The following is a 25,183-nucleotide window of genomic DNA, read 5'->3' as shown; positions in this document are numbered from 1 at the left end:
CCCCCACCCCAAAAAATATATTATTATTTGTATTTCTTTTTTTAAAGGAACTCAGTCCAGCTTTCAACTTACTCTTGAAAGTTTTAATAGTAGAACGCACAAGGAGCAATTTCGAAATTGGGTAGTGCATCATCAGTTTTCCTCTTGTCATGTCAGTCATGCATTCCTTAGACAGCTATTTATAACTTGTCAGAAATGTCCAGATCAACTAGCCCATGTCAGCTAAAAAAAATTTGCTAGGTTTTTTACCCATACCCATGTGGTGCAGGTACTGGTCCTTCTTGCGTACCAGGGTGACCAGACGGTCCCCAGCCAGGAGGATGGAGAAGACCAGGCTCTTGGTCTTGGCAGCCTACAGGCTGGAGGAGACCAAATCGCAGGTGGAGCTGGCCAGGGGGAGGCAGGTGACAGTGCTGAGGAGCAGGCCTGGGTCACGGTTGTCCGTGAGGTGCTCGGAGCCTGCCAGTAGGCAGCACAGGTTGTAGTTCTGCTTGTGCTGGAAGATGTGGTTGAGCTGGGTGAGGGTGAGCTGGCTGACGATCTGGTAGTAGATGTACTGCAGCTCACGCGTCAGCTCTCTGTCTGACTGACAGGTCCGGGATACGCCCACCAGGAACAGAGGAGTCTTGTGAAGGAACACCACTTTGTAACCGTCTTGAACAGAAGATTTGAATGAGAGGGCAATGAAACATCTACAGTACAGACAGACAGTTTTTTTTGCAATATGGCATATCTTACTGACTGAGCTTTGATTTTATGTAGCCTACTTCATGGTTGTTCACTGACAAAAACTATGACAAGGCTACTTTACCCTCTAACTCTACTTTTCCACTCCACAGAGATACTCCCCACACCTTCTACTCACCTGTGTGAATGCAGCGGATTATATTATTGTCTGCCTCCACGATGGAGACCAGTGCCATCATGACCCCCATGGTGCTGAGAGGGCCTCCTCTGTGCCGAAGCGGGTGTAGATGGGCTTGCCTGCCTCACTCAGTACAAACACGTTTCCTGTGGCTACGCCAGGCCTCACTGCACACATCCTCTTCCTTACTCCTGCTTTCTGGGCACACCTCCTCCCTCTCTACCTCCACCTCAGGCTGCTTCTCCTTCTGGGTCTCCTCCTCAGCCCCCAGACACAGAGCCTCCTCCTTTGCAGACTCTCCTGACTCCACAAGCACAGAGTCTCTTTCAGTTTCCGTCTCAGTAGTCGCCTCACTGTCAGCAGTCAGGTCCTCAAAGGACTGTGCATGAACAAACATGGCACTCTCCTAGCCAGCACCTGTGGAGATGAGATGTTTTTAATACAGTGATTATTGACATAAACCCATTCTCATAAACATATGAATACAGGGGGAGCATATATGGCTTAACTCACTGTCCTGACAGCAAACCCTGGGTTAAATATTGATTGGTCTGTTATATTGTACTATTATGTACAAATGTCAATTGATGAAATAGTGAAATCTACAGGCAAAAAAAGGAAATGAGTAAAAGTGTAATAAAGTAAAACTGAAATCAGTATATGGATCTTCCTGGAAGGAAAGAGAATTGAGCTACTTCAACTGTGCTTTGACTACGACACTAAAAAGTCATTCCAGACAGAGATCATGAATGGTGTGTATTATGATAGCCTCCAGTAGAACACCACTATGACATGGGTGCCTAAGGGGAATGGGAAAAATAGGGAGGCCATCTTTCATTGAATGACAGCAAGTCATATCCTATTGGATATTGATCTAATCTAGATGACACTTCCATCTACCGTAACAGAGTTCTCAAGTCTTTTGCCAGGTCAGACAATGATTTAAGTTCTCCACTGGAAATATAAAATCAATGAAAAGAAAGTTGAAACTCATAAACCAAAAAAACAGATTCAACACTGGTGGTACAAGCCAACACAATAAGCTTCCCAGTTCTTGAGTCCTATTTTCAATAAACAAGCGTGCCCTATCAATCATAATCCAACCCACATACTCTCATAGTCTAAAACAGAGCAAAACCTACCACTTATTTCAAAGACCACTTATTCTAACTCGAGGAAGAAAAGTATGTGGATGAGAAAGGATACATGTGAGCTCTTGTACATGGACATTCCTACTCCCTCTTATCCAGTCAACACACACTGACAGTTTGTTCACAGGGTCGTTCCATTTGATTTCAATCACTTTTTGACTGCACCCCTTTTGATTTGAACCAAACTTTCCGTACATATTTGTCCATGGTAAAAGTGATCAGAAAGTAACTTTTTGGACCTGAATGCCAAAACATTTCGGAGATGGAGGTGCTCAAAGTTGACACATTTTGCATACCCCACCCTACCATCCTGTTTTTAATTTACATGCTCCCTCTCTGCCAAATCCTCCGAGATTATAACATCAACTTCCACTGCTACGCTGACGATACCCAGGTTTACATTAACACCAAACCTGACACCATCTCAGTCCTAGCAAAACTCAGCAGCTGCCTAGAGGACATCAGGGCATGGATGAAAGAGACTTCCTCCAGTTGAACAGAAGCAAGACTGAGGCTATACTTATTGGGACACCCAAGCAGGTCACCAGTGTTGGAAACATCTGCCCTACAATCAACAGCCAGGCCATCCACCTGTCCTCTGTCATCTGTAATCTCCAACCTACGAGTCAAGTTTGATCCTTCTCTGTTCTTTGATGCCCACATAAAACAAATATGTAAAACATAATTTTTTCTAAACATTGCCCGGGTCATGCATGCATGCCATCACTCTCCCAGCCAGATGCAGAGAAACTCAACCACACCTTCATTTTCTTTCGGATTGACTACAGAAATGCGCTGTTTGGGGGCCTCCCTGCCAAATCACTACAGAGGCTCCAACTAATCCAGAACTCTGCTGCCAGGGTCCTTACCAGGACCAAGAAGTAAGACCACATCACCCCGATCCTGGGCCAACTCCACTGGCTACCGGTCAACTACAGGATTGACTTAAAAATCCTCATGCTTGTATTTAAAGCCTTGAATGGTTTCAGTCCCACCTAAATCAGCGACCTCATCTCAATCAGCGAGCTACTTTGCACTCTCCGCTCCTGCCACTCCCTACTTCTTCAAGTCCCCAAGACACGTCTCCAAACTATGGAGGACGGAGCCTTCTGCTCCCTTGCCCCTCACCTATGGAATGATCTCCCTGACCATCTGAGAGCCGCGCCATCACTCTGAACTTTTAAAACGGGCCTTAAAACCCACTTCTACAGATTGTCTTTTACATAGTCCTAGCCCAATCTAAAATGTATTTAGAACTTAGCCCACTATTGCTATTTTACCTGCCTTGATTCTAAATGTATGTTGTTTTTATTGTATATAATGTTGTCAGTAGAGCTTTGAGATAACTCCGTAATGAAAAGGTCCTCCCGATAATATTTTTAAAATAATTTTCCTGTAATTCTACAGTGTTTCTTAACAGGGGGAATCCATATTTATGAACAGAACTGTGCTGCCATCTTGTTAGAAGGTAACAGATTATTTTATTATAGTGATTAAGAGTGACTTTCATTGTGTTCCATGGTGTTTAGCGCCCCCTAGTGGAGCTTTCTGGTACTTAGAAATATGGACAAAAACCGGAAGTAAAGTAGTCATTCTGCAAGCAGACAAGCAGCTAGAAACAACGCTACTGTACAGTTCTTTCAGTGCAACTATTTCTTGTTACGCTTCAGCCTCGGAAAATATTTGTTTGTAAGTTCAATTCAAGCATATTGCAAGTGATGATAATATTGTTATTGACAGAATTGCTTACTTATCAATGTTAGTTGGTTACATTTACTCACGCAAATTGCATTGACTTTCATGGATGCCGTTAGCTGTATTAGTTGCTCGTGCGTCATGTAAAATAAGTGTAAAACATACTATAGTTTGTTACTGTTTCTAGTGTAATATGCTTTGTTATTGTACAGAAGTGTTTGTACATTATTAGAGTAATGAAAGGAGTTGGCTAGTTGTTACTCATAGAGTAATTATCTATTTGGTTTGTCGTCATGCCAGATACATGGTAACTTGGCACTTGCTTTGTATTTATGCAACTTCAACTTGAAATGTATAATGTACAGCTACAGTATGTCAATGTGAATTGAATACTAAAGTATATTATTTTCTGTATTTGCAGTTTCACAACATAAACGTTTTCAATACATTCGTTCAAGAAAAGTCACGCCTTGGAAGTTTTATTGAAGACTCAGTTGTTAGCTATCTGTCTAGTTTTGCACGGGAACGCAATTCCAGGGCAGAATAAGAACACAACCATTTTTCTTAGGTTTTGCCACACTAAATTATATTGAAAACGTGTTTTAATGACTAGATTACTAATCTAATCCCTTCCCTTAAAATCCCACCCCCAATAATGAATTGACAGGTCTGAAACCCTACCAACCCTGTGACTCACAAACATCCCGCCTTTCCCTGAAAATCCCACCCATAGTGATTGATTGACAGGTCTAAAACCCTACCAACTCTGTGACTCTCACAAATATCCTGCTCCTCCTCTGACAATCCCACCCACAGTGATCGATTCACAGGCCAAACTGTTAAGAATGTGGCCAGGATAATGCATGACAATGAGGAAATGAAGTAAAAAATGGGAGGAATAACATTGTTTTAGCCAATAAGGATTTGAATTAGAATTTTTCGCTTCGTAGGTTAAGAAGAATCATTGTTAAATTGCACATCGAGTTCACATTTTTACAAATGTGAACTTTGATTTTTCTTTTAACAATTTTCATTTTCAACAACAACCACATTGAGTCTGCTACATACTGTATTTGATAACAAATCGTGAAGAAACAGAATAATCATGAAAAGTATGAGGAATAACAAATGTATTCTCAGCAAGCACATTAACTGACCGTTCTGTTTTTCCTCCAACATGGACTTTTTTTGGTACCTTTGTTTGAAGCACTGTCACCATGAAAATGTTTAAAATTAACTTGTCTCAGCAGCATACATATTTGATGCAAAGAGGGTAGAAATTGTTTATTTTGTCGATATTACTTACCAAGCTAAGCAGCGCTGTTAGTTTTAACGATATATAAATTATCCTGTTCTTTTTCATTTGGCGCATATGCGCGTATAACGTTGCACAGCTAGTCTAAATTGTAACGGCAAAGCGGCACGGTGCGCTCGCATATGGGGCTCACCCAGGACTGTTACTTTTGTAACTGAATGAAAACATTTTAACAATGTGATTTAACCGGTTGATGTTGGGAAAATACACAACGTAGCCTGTAAACAGCTTGGGAGGAGAAAACAATTCAGATGTAATTATGTAATATACTACTTATTTTTTGTCAATTGGGATCCACTCCATCGAAAACCCGCGAGCTACCGGACATGCAGTTTTCTGCAAAGGGGGCAACCTTTGGTACGCTGATGGAAGGCTACTCAGTCAGAGGCTGCGATACATCGAAACCAAGACATGCCCGGGCCGTACTCATCATGGTTCTTACAGGCAAAGTGAAAAGATACAATGAATTAGCTCATGATGCACGCTACTCAAATGATATGTAACAACTTCATTGGACCAACACCATCGGGCATGAAACAACGATACAAATGTAACAACTGCACAACAAAATAGATAAAAACAAATTTATTTTGCAGGTGCCTTTTCATTTTATACACCAGCGGTGCAACTAGTGCTTTCTAACTGCACTGAACTAAAACAGTGGCGCGTGGGAGCGAAGCAAAACTTTCGAGTGGTCAAAGCCATTCATCATGAGGCACCGGGGGACGGGGTGCAAAATGCAATCTGTTAATTATCCATTTTAATACATACTAGCTCAAAACATTACTTATAATTTAAAATGACAAATTGACCTAATGGATTTTCTGGTTTTAAAAAAGTGGGGGTGCAAAAACATACGTTTGCACTCCTATTTTGAAAGTGGGGATGCAGCAGCTCCGTTTCTTCCATTGCTCAGGCGACAATGGATGCAACAGTTATTTCACTGCTGCTGTCTGAAATTATGACACAGACATTTTTTACATTTACGTCATTTAGCAGACGCTCTTATCCAGAGCGACGTACAAATTGGTGCATTCACCTTATAGCCAGTGGGATAACCACTTTACAATATATATGTATTTATTTTTTGGGGGGGGTTGGGTAAGGGGGGGTAGAAGGATTACTTTATCCTATCCCAGGTATTCCTTAAAGAGGTGGGGTTTCAAGTGTCTCCGGAAGGTGGTGAGTGACTCCGCTGTCCTGGCGTCGTGAGGGAGCTTGTTCCACCATTGGGGTGCCAGAGCAGCGAACAGTTTTGATTGGGCTGAGCGGGAACTGTGCTTCCGCAGAGGTAGGGGGGCCAGCAGGCCAGAGGTGGATGAACGCAATGCCCTCGTTTGGGTGTAGGGACTGATCAGAGCCTGAAGGTACGGAGGTGCCGTTCCCCTCACAGCTCCGTAGGCAAGCACCATGGTCTTGTAGCAGATGCGAGCATCAACTGGAAGCCAGTGGAGTGTGCGGAGGAGCGGGGTGACGTGAGAGAACTTGGGAAGGTTGAACACCAGACGGGCTGCGACATTCTGGATGAGTTGTAGGGGTAATGACAAGGGGTATCCAATATCCAAGACATTATTCTAATTCCTGTTTTCATTGGAGGAAATTATTGAAGCAGCCCATTTAGCCTATGTTCAAGTGGCCACATAGTTCAATTAGAGAACTATTCATTTTATGTCACCATAAAGTGACATTGTTCAGGACAACCACTGGATTTTTTATTCTGACAAGGGAGCTGTTCTGTAGTAACATGACATCTACAGTAGGTAATAATAATAATAATAATATAATAATAATATGCCATTTAGCAGACGCTTTTATCCAAAGCGACTTACAGTCATGCGTGCATACATTTTTGTGTATGGGTGGTCCCGGGGATCGAACCCACTACCTGTAGACTACAAGTGGACATCGCTTGCTGGAGCGCAATGCCACCATTAGAGTTGCCTTGCCCACCTGCTTCTGTGCCCTCCACCAGGCCTGGGGTGGTGTTTTCAGACCTCTCGTTGCGGAGACAGTCCACTGGTGCCAGGGTGCCATTCTGCTGGACCTCCCATGGCACACCCCTATTGTGGACGTCTCCAGCCATCACTGCTACCTAAGTAACTACCTAAGTAACTACCGGGACAACCACCTGAAACACAAGATAGTAGATACCAAGTCTGTCAACATCACAGAGGGGGTAAAGGTCAACATCTGCTTATAAAAGAGTGAGTTTCTGTATGAGCAATAGTGTCCTTGTGCATCCTGGCTCAAAGTTTTGAGTATAATACACTGACAGGGTTTCTGTGTGACTATATTGCTATCATGATAAAGATTAAAGGGAAAGATGACTGGTACAACACTCTTCAAAGTCAATGGCTATAGCTATAGAGATGGAAAGAGGCCTCATCATTGTATCTGTGCCGTTATGGCGTATGTGACAACATGAGCATTGCCATTGAGGCTATCTAAATTTTTAAGTAATACATTTTCTTCTTCACGATTGGCTGATCCCTCCTGATGACCCAGTTGGACATGACTCCAACAGGATCACCAGGAGGGCTCAGCCAATGAAGTTGGAAGTCCCACAACGTTGACTACATTAAAATGGTGGAAGCCCTTAATTGCGCTCCCTCAATTGCGCTGCGGTGCCAATGCTAATATGGCCTTTTGGCCACTAGAGGCCTTTATCATTCTCTATGGCAATAATGTCACACCACAATGTCAACAACTTGACCTGATCTTCTTTGAGCTGTTCCTGACCTGCTGAGACAGCACACAGATAAAACGATGAGACAGATATTTCGCCAGATGTATAAATATGAAACATTTGCTTGGCGTTTCCACTCACTTCCAGATATGGCAGTGGGAGAAGATTAATTAATTAATTTTGGCCTAGCTACATTCTTCAAATGTTCTCATTGATTAAACATTTGATCTCAATACAGTTTTTTTCCCAAAACTAAAATCTGTTATCTTAATTGCGTTGTTTAGAAGGAGTGCAAGGGCGAATTGAGTTACTGCACATATTGCACACATGCCCTTCACAAAGTAGGCGTTCCCTAACGGAAATATGCCAATTCATGCTGGAACACGCCAATAGGATCTCGCAAGCTCCTGATTGGCTCTACCCTCTCCTTTTGCCCACTATGACTCATTTGTTTACATTGCAAACGACAGGCAGTGGTCTATCTTGGGTTAGTTATGAACATCTTTGGACAGCACTTAGCTGCTAGCTATGCAGCTAAATAGGATAGTTAGCTAAGAAGCTAATGCATTTTCCTGCGTGTAACGTTACACAAAATATTCTTAATGCATAGCTACCTTTAATTTATTCGAGTCGAATTAAAATGCATGTTGAATGTTGTAACGTTATCGTAAACCGTTGAGTGTCACACCTTATGTGTAAAATAATACCACTCGCTAAGGCTGGCTAGCACATCATTTTCTGACAGGTCACGGAGGTACAGGGGTGCAATCATTAGTACAAACAGTTGCGTTTTGCAACGAAAACGAGTTTCTTTTCGACAAATTCAGGTAGGTCCCTCCCCGTTTCGTTCCGTTTAAGAAACGGTTTGCAACAGAATTGGCGTAATGAATACACCCCAGTTTCGCTATCATTGTACCATGTGTAATTAAGTATTTTCTCCCCATTTTTGCGCATATTGGGTACGTTCCCGAATGCTTGTATTTTCACTTCACCAGGGTTTGATTGCCGTAGATTCGTTTATATAAAACTCGCTAGTTTTGTGGCGGTTAACACTATTTCAAGTTTTAAAAGAATGCGACGGTTTAGTTTAGACTAATCTCTTTCACTGCAAAGCTCAGACTGAAAGAAAGCAGACAAATCTGAACGTACCATTTTGATGATTACGTACACACACAAGGGGCGGGGACTATTACGTTCGAACTGCGCGGCGCGAGTGTTGCGTGTGTGCTAGCTAGGTGTAAACAGGATTCGAGAATTATTAGAACTGCAATGAATAATATAAGTATTAATTTAACATATACGCAATAGCTTTAAGGTAAGTACGGGCGAATGTATGCAACCTAACCTGCTGTATCGTAGGTGACAATGAGGGTTAACAGCTAGCTACTTGGCTAACGCGAGCTAGCCAGCTAGCTAGTTTGTTAACTATTGGTTAGATAACCATTGCCAATATAACAAAGCTAGCTAACGTTAGCTAGCTAGCAACTTAGCTACCGGTAGCTGATAACAACAATAGAACCAGCAAACATGACCATGTTGAACACAAACATGATAACTTGCTTTTTTCTTGACAGGGTGGTATTCAAAAATGCCTATTCGTGCCTACTGTACCATCTGTTCAGATTTCTTCGATCACTCAAGAGATGTGGCTGCCATCCACTGTGGGCACACCTTCCACTATGAATGGTGAGTTACCAATGACAGTCAGTCTCTACATTAAGGAAATATTATGACTAGCCAGTACTTGTGCTCTAGCCAAATGTAGTTGTCTAGCTATTGTTAAATGTCAGTTGTGTGTAACTTTTCACCCCTTCCTCTGCTTACAGTCTTCTTCAGTGGTTTCAGACTGCCCCCAACAAGACATGTCCACAATGTAGAAAACAGGTAGAACTAACTTGCAATACTGGTGACCCCTTCTGAACACTGGTGTTTCATTCTACACACATTACATATATCCCATTCATCTCAAAATAACCCTACAAATACTTGTTCTACATGTTTATCTTTATGTCTCTCCCCTCAGGTTAGCACCAGACACATTATCAACAAGTTGTTCTTTGACATTGGTGGTGAAGGAGAGGGATCCTCTGCGGATCCAGAGTGTTTGCAGGTAGGCCTACACCAGGAGGACTACAGTCTTTACTCATGTTGTGGCAACATTGAATAGAACATTGTCATGGCATGTGAATTGGGGATATTGTATGATGTCGCTTATTTACTGTTTCATTTTTTCCTTCTGCAGAACGAGCTCGATAGAATGAAAGCTGTTTTAAGTACCAAAGGTAAGAGGCCAGTGAACAAAACTGATGCTTGCTTTGATAGACCACGTGTCATTATGATGGTGTAAATATTTTTTGCATTTGGACGGTTGAAACATTGACTTGTATTTCTATCCTCAGAGAGAGACTGGAGGGACAGACTGAAGATGGTAGAGGGCTTGAAGGAGACTGTGGACAGGCAGAAGAAAGACCTGGACAGTGTTAGGAAGGAGATTGGCGAGAAAGAGATGCTCTGCTCAGCTCTCAGGGTAGGATGTTAAGTTGTCAAACAAAGCCAAATGTATTTACATGCTCCTTTCTACCTGACATGTCTCTAACATTTTGAGGGTTTTGGGACTTTCAGAAACAGATGAAATACCTGGAAAACCAGCAGAGTGAGACTCAGGCTGCTAAGGAGGAGGCCCGACGACTCAGGACCAAAATGAAAACATATGAGAGGTAGCCCACAGACTCACACAATAATAATTTTCACACTATTGTGCTGACCCAAACCATACTGTGCTGGCTTGTATATGTTACTAATGTGTGTGTGTGTGTGTCCTTCCCAGTCTGGATGTGGTGTTACAGGGTCAGAGGGCTGAGGTGGAGTCCATGATCAGTGACATGGGTGTTGGTCAGGCTGCCGTGGAGCAGCTCTCCATCTACTGCATCTCTCTCAAGAAGTAAGGAAGGTCAAACTCAAACTTTTGCACTATACACTGAGTATACCAAACATTAGGAACGCCTTCCTAATATTGAGTTGCCCTCAGAACAGCCTCCATTCATCGGGGAATGGACTCTACAAGGTGTCGAAAGCGTTCCACGCGGATGCTGGCCCATGTTGACTCCAATGCTTCCCATAGTTGTGTCAAGTTAACTGGATGTCCTTTGGGTGGTGGACCATTCTTGATACACACGGGAAATTGTTGAGTGTGAAAAATCCAGCAGCGTTGCAGTTCTTGACTCAAACCGGTGCGCCTGGCACCTACTACCATACCCCGTTCAAAGGCACTTACATTTTTTGTCTTGCCCATTCACCCTCTGAAAAGCACATATACACAATCCATTTCTCAGTTGTCTCAAGGCTTAGAAACCCTTCTTTAACCTGTCTCCTCCCCTTCATCTACACTGATTTGAAGTGGATTTAAGTGATATCAATAAGGGATCATAGCTTTCACCTGGTCAGTCTGTCATGGAAAGAGCAGGTGTTCTTAATGCTTTGTATACTCAGTGTACATTGTCAGGGCAAAAGTGTTTTGTAAGGATATTTATTAGGGGTGTAACGATTCGTTTTAACAACGATTCGATTTGTATCACGATTCGTGGTTGTCGATACGATTCAAGGACGATATTGGTTCATTTAGAACGATACGATCCGAAACGATTCAGTGACTTGAAATCGATTCAGTAACCTTTTAGCCAAAAATTCAAACAGTGTGACTGAAATAAATACCTGGATACTGGACAGTGCAGGTGAAGTTTCCTAGATTCCTGTTTCTTGTAAGGACCGCAATGGTGGCTTGATAATTTCTCGCTCGTCGGCTTCTCCTCTGTCGTCCGCCATGCTATGTTTTGTTGTCTTTGCGCTGCTGCTGGCGCGGGGCGATGACGTCACGGATAGGCAGACTGAATCGAGTGATGTTTAAAGCCTTTATCATTAAAAGTGCTAAGAAAAAACATCCATATAAAGTCTGACGTGCTTAAATCCAATGGGTTATTTCCTAGTATCGATACAATCGATTTATTAAATTTTAAAACGATGTTAGATTGATATATGTTGTCCAAAAGGCCAACTCGCCGAGCACAGATCGATGTAGTTGGATCATAGGAATATAAATCGATACATCGATGTAGTAGATGGATCGTTACACCCCTAATATTTATCAAGTAATTGCTATTATCCTTTGCAGAGAGTATGACAACCTTAAAGGGAGCCTCAGATCTTCAAATGAAATGTCTGAAAAGCTCAAAAGGGAGGTGTTTGCTTCAAACAACAAGGTAATGCATGTAAACAAAATGCATTCATTGAAATGTTCTGTGATAATGAGGGATGTCTCACCTACTTCCAATCTGAGACTGACAGTTTCTCTTATCTTTATAGTTACAGAAAGCCACAATGGAAATGAACAGGACCAAGGATGACATGAAAGCTGTCCAAAATGACTTGACCAACGCAGACAAAGAGATCACTGTAACGTGCCCCTAATTCTAGAAATGATTAGCACTAAATTATAAGCGATGTTATATTTGGATAATAAAAATACAAATTTAGTTGACAATCTGAGTTTACTATCCACTACTTTGTGTTTTTAACACTGTTAGAGTCTGAAGAAAAAAGTTGAGATTCTTCAAAAGACCCTGAGCACACCAACCCGCACTAACGAAGCCTTGAGCCGACTAGTCTTCGAGAGGTTTGTCACTTCACCAATCGATTTTCTACACAACACATGCTACTTAATATATAGAGAACTTCTTGGTTGATCTGGTGTTAGTCACTGATAGGGGTCTTTCCCCCTTGTCTTTCAGCCCTGCCCCAGTGGAGCTGAAACAGCCCCGTCTCCACCAGCCTGCCAACAGTGAGGACATTGACCTCAACATGACCTTTGACATCACCACACCTGAACCGGTGGATAAGAGGCCGTCACAGGTCCCATCCAAAAAGATGCGTCTGGACCCAGCCACGTGAGTCTCCCTCTACAGTGTGTCATTGACAAGGGACATATGCTCCTGACACTTATTTGTTAAACATTCCTGAAGTATTTATCTTATGTTCTTTGTTTCTCAGGTTGTCGTCCTCGCCAACCAAACACCGTGACGCCTCGTTTGGAAGCAAGGTATTTTACCACTTCCAAGGGTTCACTTAAAACATGCACCACATGTACTGACTTTGTGTAGACTACATTGCTCTGGATAGAAGCATCTGCGAAATGACTAATGTAACATTTTAAAGCTAGGCATGTTGTACATTAGTGTGCATGGCATGCCATAAGCTTCTGTGTTTGTGAATTCTCCCAGGCCAGAGAGGAGGCGGCACCCATGGATACATTCTTCCGTAACTCCATTCTGTTCAGGAAGAAGACCTTCGGCAGCATGCTGGACCCCCAGAGGAGTAAACTGGGAGCTGTAAGTAACCTGACTCTATTGTATTTCCCTCGCAACACTACAGTTACTGTATGATTATTCTGGTATTTTTCTTACTACGGGCCTGTTCCACATTTTCACACCCTCAATTACAGTATTCAAGTACAGTGCATTCCACCTAAAGACTTCTAAAACATGACCCACATCCCTGTCATGTTACTGTCAATGACATGACAAAATGTATGACTCTCATATTCCAGATCAGAAGTGGTTATGATGGACTTGGAGGAAGAACCAAATTCTTCCAACCTGTATCCTTTTCTTAAAATGCAGGTTTCCTGACCGGTGTTTCTCATTGAAGTGGGTGTTGAAGTACATATTGTGACTGTATTATATCCTCTATGATGTCTATTGATTAATGTCTGTTATACATTGCTGTAACTAATCTCATAGGAAACAATAGGGGAGGAACAGGTGAATGCCATTTTCCTGAATTCGGCCACCCACACCAGTCTCCTTTGTCAGAGATTCGCCCGCTCATGATGAAGGCAAAGAGAAAAAAGGTTTCCCGACCAGCTCCTCCCAAGATCTCCACCTGCCTTACTCTGGACAGTTTTTTGGAGTGACCTGTGACCTGTCCATCCCTGACTAATGCATGCGTGTCAGATGCACCTCAGACACTAGGGACCAGCCCTTCTGCAACAATAGAGAGAGGAGCAACCTGAATAGGTTTACCGGTCAAGTAAAAGGACTATGGTGTACTTTAGTTTGCACGTCTTACTTGAGGGCTCGCTCTGAGCTTTGGGCATGAATGGGCACAGCAGATGTTTTGGTGTAGAATATTTGTTTTGATGTATTGAGACTTCCTTTGGCTCATCATTAAACTCTGTGTGTAGTAATCTTGTGTTGAGGCATTTGTTTCATATAATTGAGTGTGAGGTTATCTGCTGACTGAACTTTCCTGCATTATGATTATTAGCATCTGTGAAATGCCAGCCATTTGACTGTTGTACATTACAAAAACATCTTATCTTTCGCACTTGAACATTTCTTGTTTTACTAACACTGTCTGAATATTGTAATACAGCATTGTATTGAATATTTGTTTTCCACTTCCCCAGAACATCATTCTCTTGTTTTAAGTGCTATTTATTTTTTTAGATGCATACTTTTACTTGATTATTGCGTAAGATCGCGTATGTTTGTGAAATAATAAACTATAGTTTTTTTTTAAACTATGTATTTTTTTTTTCAGTCTACACACTATGCATCTCATTATACTGTAGCAGAGAAATCCTCTCCACAGCATGGTCCAGTAATGTGCCATACAGTCCACTCTCCATGCTACAGAATGGTTGTTACTTAGCCAGTACATTGCCGTTTTACTGTACACTTTTAATAAAGCTCCAGCAGGTGGCAATGTAAGCATGATGGCAGCCTCAATGGCTACAGCTATAGAAGTACAATAGTACAAGGGTGGAATTATTGGGGTTTATCTATATTTTCGTATTCACAGTATTTTAAGATAAAAAAAAAAAACACCCATCAAGATAAAATGACTAAAAAAATGTCAAACACCTTTTTTTTCCTGAAAACTAACAATCATTTACATTTTAGTCATTTAGCAGACGCTCTTATCCAGAGCGACTTACAGTTAGTGAATACATTTTTTTTTATACTGGCCCCCCGTGGGAATCGAACCCACAACCCTGGCGTTGCAAACGCCATGCTCTATCAACTGAGCTACATCCCAGCCGGCCATTCCCTCCCCTACCCTGGACGACGCTGGGCCAATTGTGCGCCGCCCATGAGTCTCCCGGTCGCGGCCGGCTGCGACAGAGCCTGGATTCGAACCAGGATCTCTAGTGGCACAGTTAGTACTGCGATGCAGTGCCTTAGACCACTGCGCCACTCAGGAGTACAATAATCCCAGCCAAACCAAAAAAAAAATATTTTTTTGGACAAAATCAGAACGCAATACCCCTCGGCACAGAGTAAATGCTACACGCATGTGTTCTGTGTTCTAGGACTGTGACCTGAACTGGGCTATCGTGATTTTGTCGACCATTACAGTGCCACAGTATTCATTTTCAAATAGGTTTACATCAAATAAAATCACAATATAATTTAAATTAAGGAAAACTTGTAACATTCCATACATTTTGAGAACACAAACCAGTGATTTAATGGCACAATATTGAAGAACACAAGTGATCATTAATGCTAAAACCAGTGATATTCTCAGTGAAATCAAGTGTTACCATAAACTGTTCTCATAATCGCAACACCAGCAGCACTGTAAAGATATTTGGAACAATCTACAGAAATGCCATACAGTACATTGTTGTCTAGCGTCTACCATACGTTGTTGTGATTCCAACAACTTAATTGTCTCAGAACACAATATCCTGTTCAGAACCACTGGTTTCCTATTTAGAATGTAGCAGCACAAACAAATCATTCCTGCTAAAGCAATTAACACCAAACTAAACAAAAGCATTAACAGTAAATTATATAATATTAAAATGGTACCTTACATGAGATCTGGTAGTATTGATGTCATTAATCAAAATTCCCTACAGTTGTTTTTCTCTTTACCACTATTTAATTCAATAACTCTACACTAATTATTCCAGGATAAAGTGGTGCATAGAAAAGCTAGTTCCTTCCAATGTAATCAGTAAAAAATAACAATGCATCAAAGTCGTAACACCCATACAAACAGTATCGTGGAAACATTCGTATAATGTACACACAAACACACAACCCATGATGCAGTGCTGATAAATCAAGTAAACAACTAAGTTTGTTCTCAAAAGATCCTACTTTAGATAATCTAGTCAGGAAAAGGTTTAACATTTTATTAACTATTGATCCAACTAATTGTCCTGAGGAGAGAAATCAAAGATAACTAATTCATTGCCATGGTCGCTTTGAGATATCCTACTGTAAAAGGAGACTGTGTCCTGAAATCTAGCAAAGCTGTCCATAATGTTCATTGTGTTCTGTTCAGGAATCAGGATGATCCAGGATGATCCAATACATCAACTGTTCCATTTACAGTTAGGTCACAGCATGTGGCGAGTCAGTGAGTGTGTATTTCAAATGACAGAAAATGTCGCATCTCCATTTTCCTTTATTTCCATTCCACCCATGTGACAGTGTAGCCTTCACCATTGATCAAAAGCTGGCCCCTTCTCCGCATGTGAGGGAGTGCTTTGCCAAGAGAGAACATTCTAAGCTGTCATCGGTTAGGTGCCAGGAGTCGTATTCATCTCTGGTTTCCTGCTGGGTTATCTAAAGTGATTGAAGAGAGAGACAAGTACTAATAGTCGTATTGAAAAATGAACACTAATCTGTTTCTATATCATTGTGAATACATACAGTAACACAGGTGAAGGATCAGTGGATACCGCCTCTGCTTTACTCACTGTGATCGGTCAGGCACTATGGCACTACTTTTGGACTCTCCATTCTGCTTGTCCTCTTTCTGGGAGAGTTGTGAGGTCACTGTGGAAGCCACAGCCTTGATGCTGCGCTTGCGTTTTTGCACGTTCTGCTCCGGTTGGAAGATGATGACGTAGACCTTAGGGATGTACAACATGCCCAGGGACACAGTGGCACTCAGGCTCATGGACACCGTCAGGGTAGTGGTCTGGATGAACATCTAGAGCAGAGGGAAAGCAGCGTGAAAGTTAATAATAAAAACCTCAGTATAAATCTAGACATTTTACAATAGGGTTTGGATTGCCTGGCTGAGTACTACATTAATTGCCTGTGTTGCATTCACAACTCAAAATATTCATTTTAATCATTTTCCTTTCTATCCTATGCCTATCATTCCAACTATTAATCTGAGAATAACCTGAGAATGAGAATATAGTATTCTGAGAATACAGTAAAACTGTACATTCAATAAATAATAATAATGATAATAATAATGTATGGAGGTTGTCTTACATTTTCCTTGGCAATCCCCATGACTTTATTATGTCTAATTACTGTAAGAATAAGCAATAGGATGTGAAATCTCAGAGGTACACAGTATACAGACGTTGTTTCTTCATTTGAATGTTCAGGAGACAGGTGTGTTTTTAGCCTGGGATGAACGATTTATAACCCAGTATATGCACTGAGGAGTGGTGCTCTATTTATGGGCCTTCAGCATCTATTCACTGTGTTGTTCCTCTGTTGTCAGGTGGGCAACAACAATACTGAGAACAGACTTGTGGTCTGAATCCGATGCACTGACAATTCAAAAGCAGTACACGTCATTAATAAATTAAGAAATACATGCCATAATTTTTTATTTTTTTTAAGACATAGCTACATGGCACAATATCCCTCACTTATCTTCTCTGTTCTCGTCATGTTTCTTATTGGCTCTCAATGTCTTGGCCATCACTGATGTGGCAACGCATAGATGACCAGGGAGCACCGTTCATAACAGCCATTCATTTGAAAGGTTGACTCGATATGACGTAGATGCAGAAAGTAACCAGCATAGTGGGTCAATTTCCGCAACAACTAAGAGCGTTGAAGTGAGAGGCTCAACTTCTCTACTGTTTTGGTGCCCTGGCTACCACGCTGTAACAGCGTGAAGCAAACCTGTGCACATGCGCAGATACTGTGTGTGACTGTGTGAGAGCGATGTCTTGCATCTCGCTCATCTCAACATCTGCGGTGCTACTCGCAGCAACTTCATTTCGCAGAGTTTACCTTTAAAGATATTACTGACCCCAGGCTAGTGCTAGGTACGGTATGTATGTATGCCTCAGTCACTTCTAATATTTTTTCCATTAATTGGTCTTTTGACCAATCACATCAGATCTTTTCACAACATATCTTTTTTTAGAGCTGATCTGATTGGTCAAAAGACCAATTAGTGAAAAAATAGATGTGAATTGGCCTGCCTGTCTGAACGCAGCCAAAGTGTCATTGAAATATGACAGAGAACAGTTCTAATGAGATCCAGGCAATCCAGAACAGAACGGGATCTTTTCTTGTCAGGTGCATCAGCAAGGAAGTCAACCATCTGCACCAAAACAATACACATTGTATTGAAAACGTAAAAACTTAGCCAACCCCCTAAGTTTGCCAATACCTTTCATTCACACTTCCCTAATGATCAGCTTGCAATTGTTTGCACCTTTCTGAGTACCTCTCAAAATCTAATACATCAATACCCCTGCATTCCTATCTAATAACACTCCACAGTTATTGTACTATTGTAATACTTTCTGATAATAAATGGAAACTAATGCGATCTGACAACTAAATGTTATTGATGCTATATTTAGATGTTCTAAGCTCTAAGTGTGTAACTGAATAGCATGTATGGGTATTTTTTTGTCTCTCAGAGACCCATTTTGTCCCTGAGCTCATCTGACCTCTTTTCAGACCTCTGATACATTTCATTTCCATTTGCAGAGGTGAAAATACTTTAAAAGCACCTGGGGGTTGGATAATTTCAGGCTGACTGATTTAACAACACACTCTACTAGTCTGAACATACACTACATGACCAAAAGTATGTGGACACCTGCTTGTCGAATATCTCATTCCAAAATCATGGGCATGAATATGGAGTTGGTCCCCCCTTTGCTGCTAAAACAGTCTCCACTCTTCTGGGAAGGCTTTCCACTAGATGATGGAACATTTCTGCGGGGACTTGCTTCCATTCAGCCACAAAAGCATTAGTGAGGTCGGGCACTGATGTTGGGTGATTAGGCCTGGCTCGCAATCGGTGTTCCAATTCATCCCAAAGGTGTTCGAGGTCAGGGCTCTGTGCAGGCCAGTCAAGTTCTGCCACACCGATCTCGACAAACCATTTCCGTATGGACCTCGCTTTGTGCACGGCGGCATTGTCATGCTGAAACAGGAAAGGGCCTTCCCCAAACTGTTGTCACAAAGTTGGAAGCACAGAATCATCTAGAATGTCATTGGTAGCTTAGTGGGTAAGAGCGTTGTGCCAGTAACCGAAAGGTCGCTGGTTCTAATCCCCGAGCCGACTAGGTGAAAAATCTGTCGATGTGCCCTTAAGCAAGGCACTTAACCCTAATTGCTCCTGTAAGTCGCTCTGGATAAGAGCGTCTGCTAAATGTATAATAAATAAATATAATAAATTGTATGCTGTAGCGTTAAGATTTCCCTTCACTGGAACTAAGGGGCCTAGCCCAAACCATGAATAACAGCCCCAGACCATTATTCCTCCTCCACCAAACTTTACAGTTGGCACTATGCATTCGGGCAGGTAGCGTTCTCCTGGCATCCTATGACCGTGCCTCGTTGAAGATCACTGAGCTCTTCAGTAAGGCCATTCTACTGCCAATGTTTGTTTATGGAGATTGCATGGCTGTGTGCTCAATTTTATAGACCCGTCAGCAACGGGTGTGGCTGAAATAGCCGAATGCACTAATTCAATGGGGTGTCCACATACTTTTGTATATATAGTGTACTTCCTTCTTTTAAATCCTGACCATTGTTCCTCTGTCATTCAATGAAGAGGATGCTGAACATACTGTGAACGCCTCATGGAAAAAACATCAGATATGACAGGTAACAAACTAACATTTGATAACAGTGTTGACAGTTCTTCAATAGAGAAGGTAGCTCTAGAACCTATTTTAGAAAACATAGTTCTAGGGTTGCATTTTTAAGTATATAAAACATTTACTTTCTCTGCCAATGGATAAATACCAGCAAATATAGAAATATGACATTGATTTTCAAACCTTCTCAGTAGACTGTGCTGTACCAAAGAAGATGGGCACAAAGGCCAACCAGATGATACAGGTGGTGTACATGGTGAAACCAATGGGCTTGGCCTCGTTGAAGGTCTCTGGCACCCCTCTGCTCTTGATGGCATACACAGTGCAGGTCACCATCAGCACGATACTGTAGCTCAAGCAGAGGACCAGGGCCAGGTCGGACATGTCACATTTTAGGACCCCACGTGCAAACTCTGGGTTGGGCGGCCGCTGCTCCTCATAGTCTATGATGGTGTGTGGGGGCACCACTCCGAACCAGATGAAAACGCCAAGTAACTGTGGAGATACAGAGAATGATCCAAAGATTGATTTGGCCCATGATTCAGCAGATTAATCTAATTCTACTGTATACCATTCCAGACACCATTTCCTGTGTCTTTAACAAACACTGTTGTATTACTGCCTTGTTTTCATCACATGCAGTAGGAGAGAGGCAGGAACCCACTCACCTGCACTCCAATGAGTATAAAGGTGATGATCAGCTGAGAAGTAGGGCTGATGAACGGAGGTGGCGTGACTGCTTTCTTGCCCTGCTCAAAGATACGGTAAATGCGGTTGGTCTTGGTGAGCATAGCTGAGTAGGTAATACACATGCCCAGGCCTAGCAGCAGTCTGCGGAAGGCACACACCGGGGCACTGGGCTCTGCGATCATGAGGAAGGTGATCAGGTAAATGAGGAAGATGCCTGTCAGGAGAACGTAGCTGAGCTCACGGCCAGAGGCCCGGACGATGGGGGTGTCGTTAAAGCGGATGAAGGTGAGGATGCATCCGGAGGTGGCCAGGATGCCCAGGACAGCCAGGAACACAGGGATGATGGCCCAGGGGGAGCTCCACTCCAGCTTGATGATGGGTGTGGATCGGCAGCCCGTCCGGTTTGGCATGGGACGCATATCGAAGGGACACATGTCACAGTTTAGCTCATCCAGTTGGTATTGATATCCGTCACACAGCTCGCAGTGCCAGCAACAGGGCACACCCTTCACCATCTTCTTCCTCTCTCCTAGTTCACAGGGGAAACTGCACACCGAGTCAGGGACTGCACGGTCCCCACCCGACCACTGCATCTCCTCAGCCTTTAACAGAAACAGAGACAATGCTAAAGAACATCAAGTGAACTCCTGAAGTAGTCATATCATGTCATTATTGCGAGAAAGAGGATGAGTGACTAAATGGAGCTAAATAAAAGTGCAAGAATAACTGGAATGAGTTTGGTTAAATTGAAAGGTGATTAACTCAAAACACAAACAGTACATTCCTCAATGCAATAGCAACACTGATAAAGTGAACATCATCATCGAAAAATCTAATAGACCAAAACAAATGTTTACATTGAGTCGCAGTTGGTTTGTCCACTGGCCAATACACCGGTAGCCAGGGTTGGTGGTGTTGGAGAGTTGGAACTGGAAGATGTCATAGCGACCAGGAGCATCTCCATTCTCATTGAACATGACCCCAGTCCCTGCACTGCCTGTTGGATAGAGGAGCAATCATTTTAAACAGGGCTACCCGATATTGGGCAGTGCAATGCCTTTACCTTTGACCAAAGAAAAATGAAACCTAAGGTGAACCTAAGGCACGTGTCTTCTGCAACCAGGGCAAAGCTGAGCATAAGATTCTTCCTGCTGAGGGTTCCTTTCCATACATTATGCTATTTTTATGTACTCTCTGGTCTGTTGCCTTAACACAAATGCTCGTCGGATGTGGCAGGGCTTGAAAACTATTACAGACTACAAAGGGAAGTACAGCCGCGAGCTGCCCAGTGACACAAGACTTCCAGACGAGCTAAACCACTTCTATGCTCGCTTTGAGGCAAGCAACACTGAAGCATGCATGAGAGCACCAGCTGTTCCGGATGACTATGTGATCACGCTCTCCGTAGCCATGTGAGTAAGACTTTTAAGCAGGTCAACATTCACAAGGCCAGACGGATTACCAGGACGTGTACGCCGAGCATGTGCTGACCAACTGGCAAGTGTCTTCACTGACATTTTCAACATGTCCCTGACTGAGTCTGTAATACCAAGCAGACCCCGTTTCAAGCAGACCACCATAGTCCCCGTGCCCAAGGACACTAAGATAACCTGCCTAAATGACTACCGACCCGTAGCACTGACATATGTAGCCATGAAGTGCTTTGAAAGGCTGGTCATGGCTCACATCAACACCCTTATCCCAGAAACCTTAGACCCATTCCAATTTGCATACCGCCCCAACAGATCCACAGATGATGCAATCTCTATTGCACTCCACACTGCCCTTTCCCACCTGGACAAGAGGAACACCTACGTGAGAATGCTATTCATTGACTACAGCTCAGCATTCAACACCATAGTGCCCTCAAAGCTCATCACTAAGCTAAGGATCCTGGGACTAAACACCTCCCTCTGCAACTAGATCCTGGACTTCCTGACGGGCCGCCCCCAGGTGGTAAGGGTAGGTAACAACACATCTGCCACACTGATCCTCAACACGGGGGCCCCTCAGGGGTGCGTGCTCAGTCCCCTCCTGTACTCCCTGTTCACCCATGACTGCATGGCCAGGCACGACTCCAACACCATCATTAAGTTTGCCGACGACACAACAGTGGTAGGCCTGATCACCGTCAACGATGAGACAGCCTATAGGAAGGAGGTCAGAGACCTGGCCGTGTGGTTCCAGGATAACAACCTCTCCCTCAACGTGACCAAGACAAAGGAGATGATTGTGGACTACAGGAAAAAAAAAGAAGAGGACTGAGCACGCCCCCATTCTCATCGACGGGGCTGTAGTGGAACAGGTTGAGAGATTCAAGTTCCTTGGTGTCCACATCACCAACGAACTATCATGGTCCAAACACACCAAGACAGTCGTGAAGAGGGCACGACAAAGCCTATTCCCCCTCAGGAGACTGAAAAGATTTGGCATGGGTCCTCAGATCCTCAAAACATTCTACAGCTGCACCATCGAGAGCATCCTGACTGGTTGCATCACCGCCTGGTATGGCAACTGCTTGGCCTCCAACCACAAGGCACTACAGAGGGTAGTGCGTACGGCCCAGTACATCACTGGGGCCAAGCTTCCTGCCATCCAGGACCTCTATACCAGGCGGTGTCAGAGGAAGGCCCTCATAATTGTCAAAGACTCCAGCCACCCTAGTCATAGACTGTTCTCTCTGCTACCGCACGGCAAGCGGTACCGGAGTGCCAAGTCTAGGTCCAAAAGACTTCTCAACAGCTTCTACCCCCAAGCCATAAGACTCCTGAACAGCTAATCATGGCTACCCGAACTATTTGCACTACCCCCCCCACCCCATCTTTTTACGCTGCTGCTACTCTGTTAATTATTTATGCATAGTCACTTTAACTCTACCCACATGTACATATTACTTCAACTACCTCAACTAGCCGGTGCCCCTGCACATTGACTCTGCACCGGTACCCCCCTGTATATAGCCTCCCTACTGTTATTTTATTTTACTTCTGCTCTGTTTTTCTCAACACTTTCTGCTTGTTGTTTTATTTTACTTTTTTATAAAAAAATAAATGCATTGTTGGTTAAGGGCTGTAAGTAAGCATTTCACTGTAATGTCTGCACCTGTTGTATTCGGCGCATGTGGCCAATAAAATTAGATTAGATTTGTTCCTACCTGTTCCCTTCAGGCATTCAATCAGAGAGGGCTTCCATACAAGCAAAGGTCATCCACAAAGAGGGAAAAGGAAATAGCTATGCTTTTCATAGAAAGCTCCTTGACTCCAATCAAAATATTTTTTTATGAAAGATGGAGATGAAAATAGTGTTTCTTGTGTATGAAGAAAGAAGAGAGGCAGCCCTGGGGAACAATAGTGCATTGAAGAGATGTGCTGTGTACTGTGGCTTAGTACATTAGCAGAGATTGCAAGGCTAAAGCAGAGTGCAGTGCTGTCTTCAGACTGACCTCCATCCACACTGTTTTGGAGTGACTGACCTCTCAGACTGACCTCTCCGATGGGATGTGATGGGAACCAGGAGTGGAAAAGGCTTAATGAAACCAGGACATTTAATTAATTAAAAAATATATATCATTTCAATTATCAAGAGTATTATCTGATTTGAGACAGCAACAGCAAAAAGAAAAGTCTGTTGATCGACTTTGAAAATGAATCTTCTATCCAAAGTTTATTGAATGTTCCCAGACCTGATTAACTGCTGCTCCAATGGAATCGCTCAAGACCCTTTTTAACAACCCCTGGTCTCTACATTTCCAACTCACCATTAAAGTTCACTGAGCGAATATATTGGAGCAGCTGACTCCCTTCTACTGGGTCCATCTTCTCACAGACGCCCATGAAGCCCGGACAGAGGTCCAGGTGCATGCTGTGTAAGGCATGGGCCATGGAATACACTGCGTCTATCACAAACTGTACTTTCCCTTCCTGCTCGTACTGAGATTCCTGAGCGATTCTCTCTTCACCTGATGAGAGGAAGGGTGCATACAGTGGTTAAAATCAGTGTAGCCTGTAAGCAAATCTGCTTATTTGAGATAAACAATTGAAATATGTCAGAAATAACCTCTTCTCCTACCTGTACATTTTCTCCTACCAAGGTCGTACTTGATACCTGGTCGAGTCAGTTTACATTTGAAGTCGTCCTCCCAGTATTCTGCAAACCAGATGTTCCTTCTATTGTTTTCCAGAGATCTTGAGGTGAAGTAGTTGTCGAACCCTGGGCAAAGGACCAACAGAGCATCACTATCACCATATGTTTAAGACTTTCCCAAACTTTCCCATCACCCACTAAAGTCATATTTTATACCTAAATATAATGTATCTCTGCAATATCTCTCGTGTTTGCCTTACCGTCGATGGAGGCCCTCTTGGGGAGGATGGTGACAGCCCCCTCAGCCACATCCTCCTGGTCCAGGATGGGAGAGCTCTTGGCCCCCCAGCTGTCAGAGCCCACAAACAGGAAGTGACCCGTCAGGTTGGCTCGCTTTGCTGCCTCCAAGACACGTCTGTGATAAGTGGTGATAATGCATTAGCACACTGTACCTTCATTAGCTCTAGAGTATATAGGAACTGGGGTGCTTAGAGAACAAGTAGCATGGTGGTTATGTGACAACATTCCTAGGGAAAGGAAAGGAGGAGTTACTACTAGTTTGCCACTAACCTGATGTCGTCCTCATTGGCAAAGATGATGACCCCACGAGCATTAGAGGTCTCCATTAGTCTCTTGATGATCTTATCAAACCCACCTGGTTTCGGCTCTCGAGGGATTTTGATGGATTGACCGATGCATAGACCTCCTGAATGAAGGGAGAAGAAAGACAAGATCCAAACCAAGGCGGCTCCTCCATTGGACGTCAAATCCTCCCCATACAGTACCATCAGTTCTAACACCATGTTGG

General features: G+C 43.0%; 2 protein-coding genes and 1 pseudogene across 4 annotated transcripts in view; 1 reads left to right on the top strand and 2 right to left on the bottom strand.

Annotated features, from left to right (window-relative positions):
* Positions 1–208: 208 nt before the first annotated feature.
* LOC121578478 lies at positions 209–7,109 on the bottom strand (annotated as a pseudogene).
* Positions 7,110–8,157: 1,048 nt separating this feature from the next.
* LOC121578674 (TRAF-interacting protein) lies at positions 8,158–13,950 on the top strand. 3 transcript variants are annotated; one of them, XM_041893058.1, is made up of 16 exons: positions 8,158–8,199; positions 9,287–9,398; positions 9,539–9,596; positions 9,736–9,822; positions 9,955–9,994; positions 10,112–10,239; positions 10,335–10,429; positions 10,540–10,653; positions 11,881–11,968; positions 12,072–12,161; positions 12,293–12,381; positions 12,497–12,652; positions 12,756–12,804; positions 12,986–13,093; positions 13,312–13,362; positions 13,564–13,950. In XM_041893058.1, exons 2-16 carry the CDS (start codon positions 9,301–9,303, stop codon positions 13,675–13,677), a joined length of 1,365 nt encoding a protein of 454 aa, XP_041748992.1. In that variant the 5' UTR covers positions 8,158–8,199; positions 9,287–9,300; the 3' UTR covers positions 13,678–13,950. The 3 variants fall into 3 exon arrangements, with proteins under 3 accessions (XP_041748992.1, XP_041748990.1, XP_041748993.1); XM_041893056.2 differs by lacking the exon at positions 8,158–8,199 and adding an exon at positions 8,210–8,539; XM_041893059.2 differs by lacking the exon at positions 8,158–8,199 and adding an exon at positions 8,567–9,027.
* A 1,184-nt stretch (positions 13,951–15,134) lies between these two features.
* The window catches only part of LOC121578261 (metabotropic glutamate receptor 6-like), a 40,443-nt gene continuing 30,394 nt past the window's right edge, over positions 15,135–25,183 (bottom strand). Inside the window, exons 4-12 of the mRNA XM_041892492.1 lie at positions 24,946–25,081; positions 24,636–24,790; positions 24,361–24,501; positions 24,050–24,250; positions 21,150–21,289; positions 20,271–20,894; positions 19,786–20,097; positions 16,483–16,718; positions 15,135–16,348 (exon numbers count right to left, since the gene is read on the bottom strand). Of these exons, the coding sequence (XP_041748426.1) occupies positions 16,345–16,348; positions 16,483–16,718; positions 19,786–20,097; positions 20,271–20,894; positions 21,150–21,289; positions 24,050–24,250; positions 24,361–24,501; positions 24,636–24,790; positions 24,946–25,081 (1,949 nt within the window). The 3' untranslated portion in view covers positions 15,135–16,344. The remainder of the gene's footprint in view (positions 16,349–16,482; positions 16,719–19,785; positions 20,098–20,270; positions 20,895–21,149; positions 21,290–24,049; positions 24,251–24,360; positions 24,502–24,635; positions 24,791–24,945; positions 25,082–25,183) is intronic.

Source organism: Coregonus clupeaformis, chromosome 12, assembly GCF_020615455.1.
Source record: "Coregonus clupeaformis isolate EN_2021a chromosome 12, ASM2061545v1, whole genome shotgun sequence".
Taxonomy (NCBI): Eukaryota; Metazoa; Chordata; class Actinopteri; order Salmoniformes; family Salmonidae; genus Coregonus; species Coregonus clupeaformis.
The sequence above is the reverse complement of the archived record's forward strand: the minus strand, read 5'-3'. Positions and strand labels throughout refer to the sequence as shown.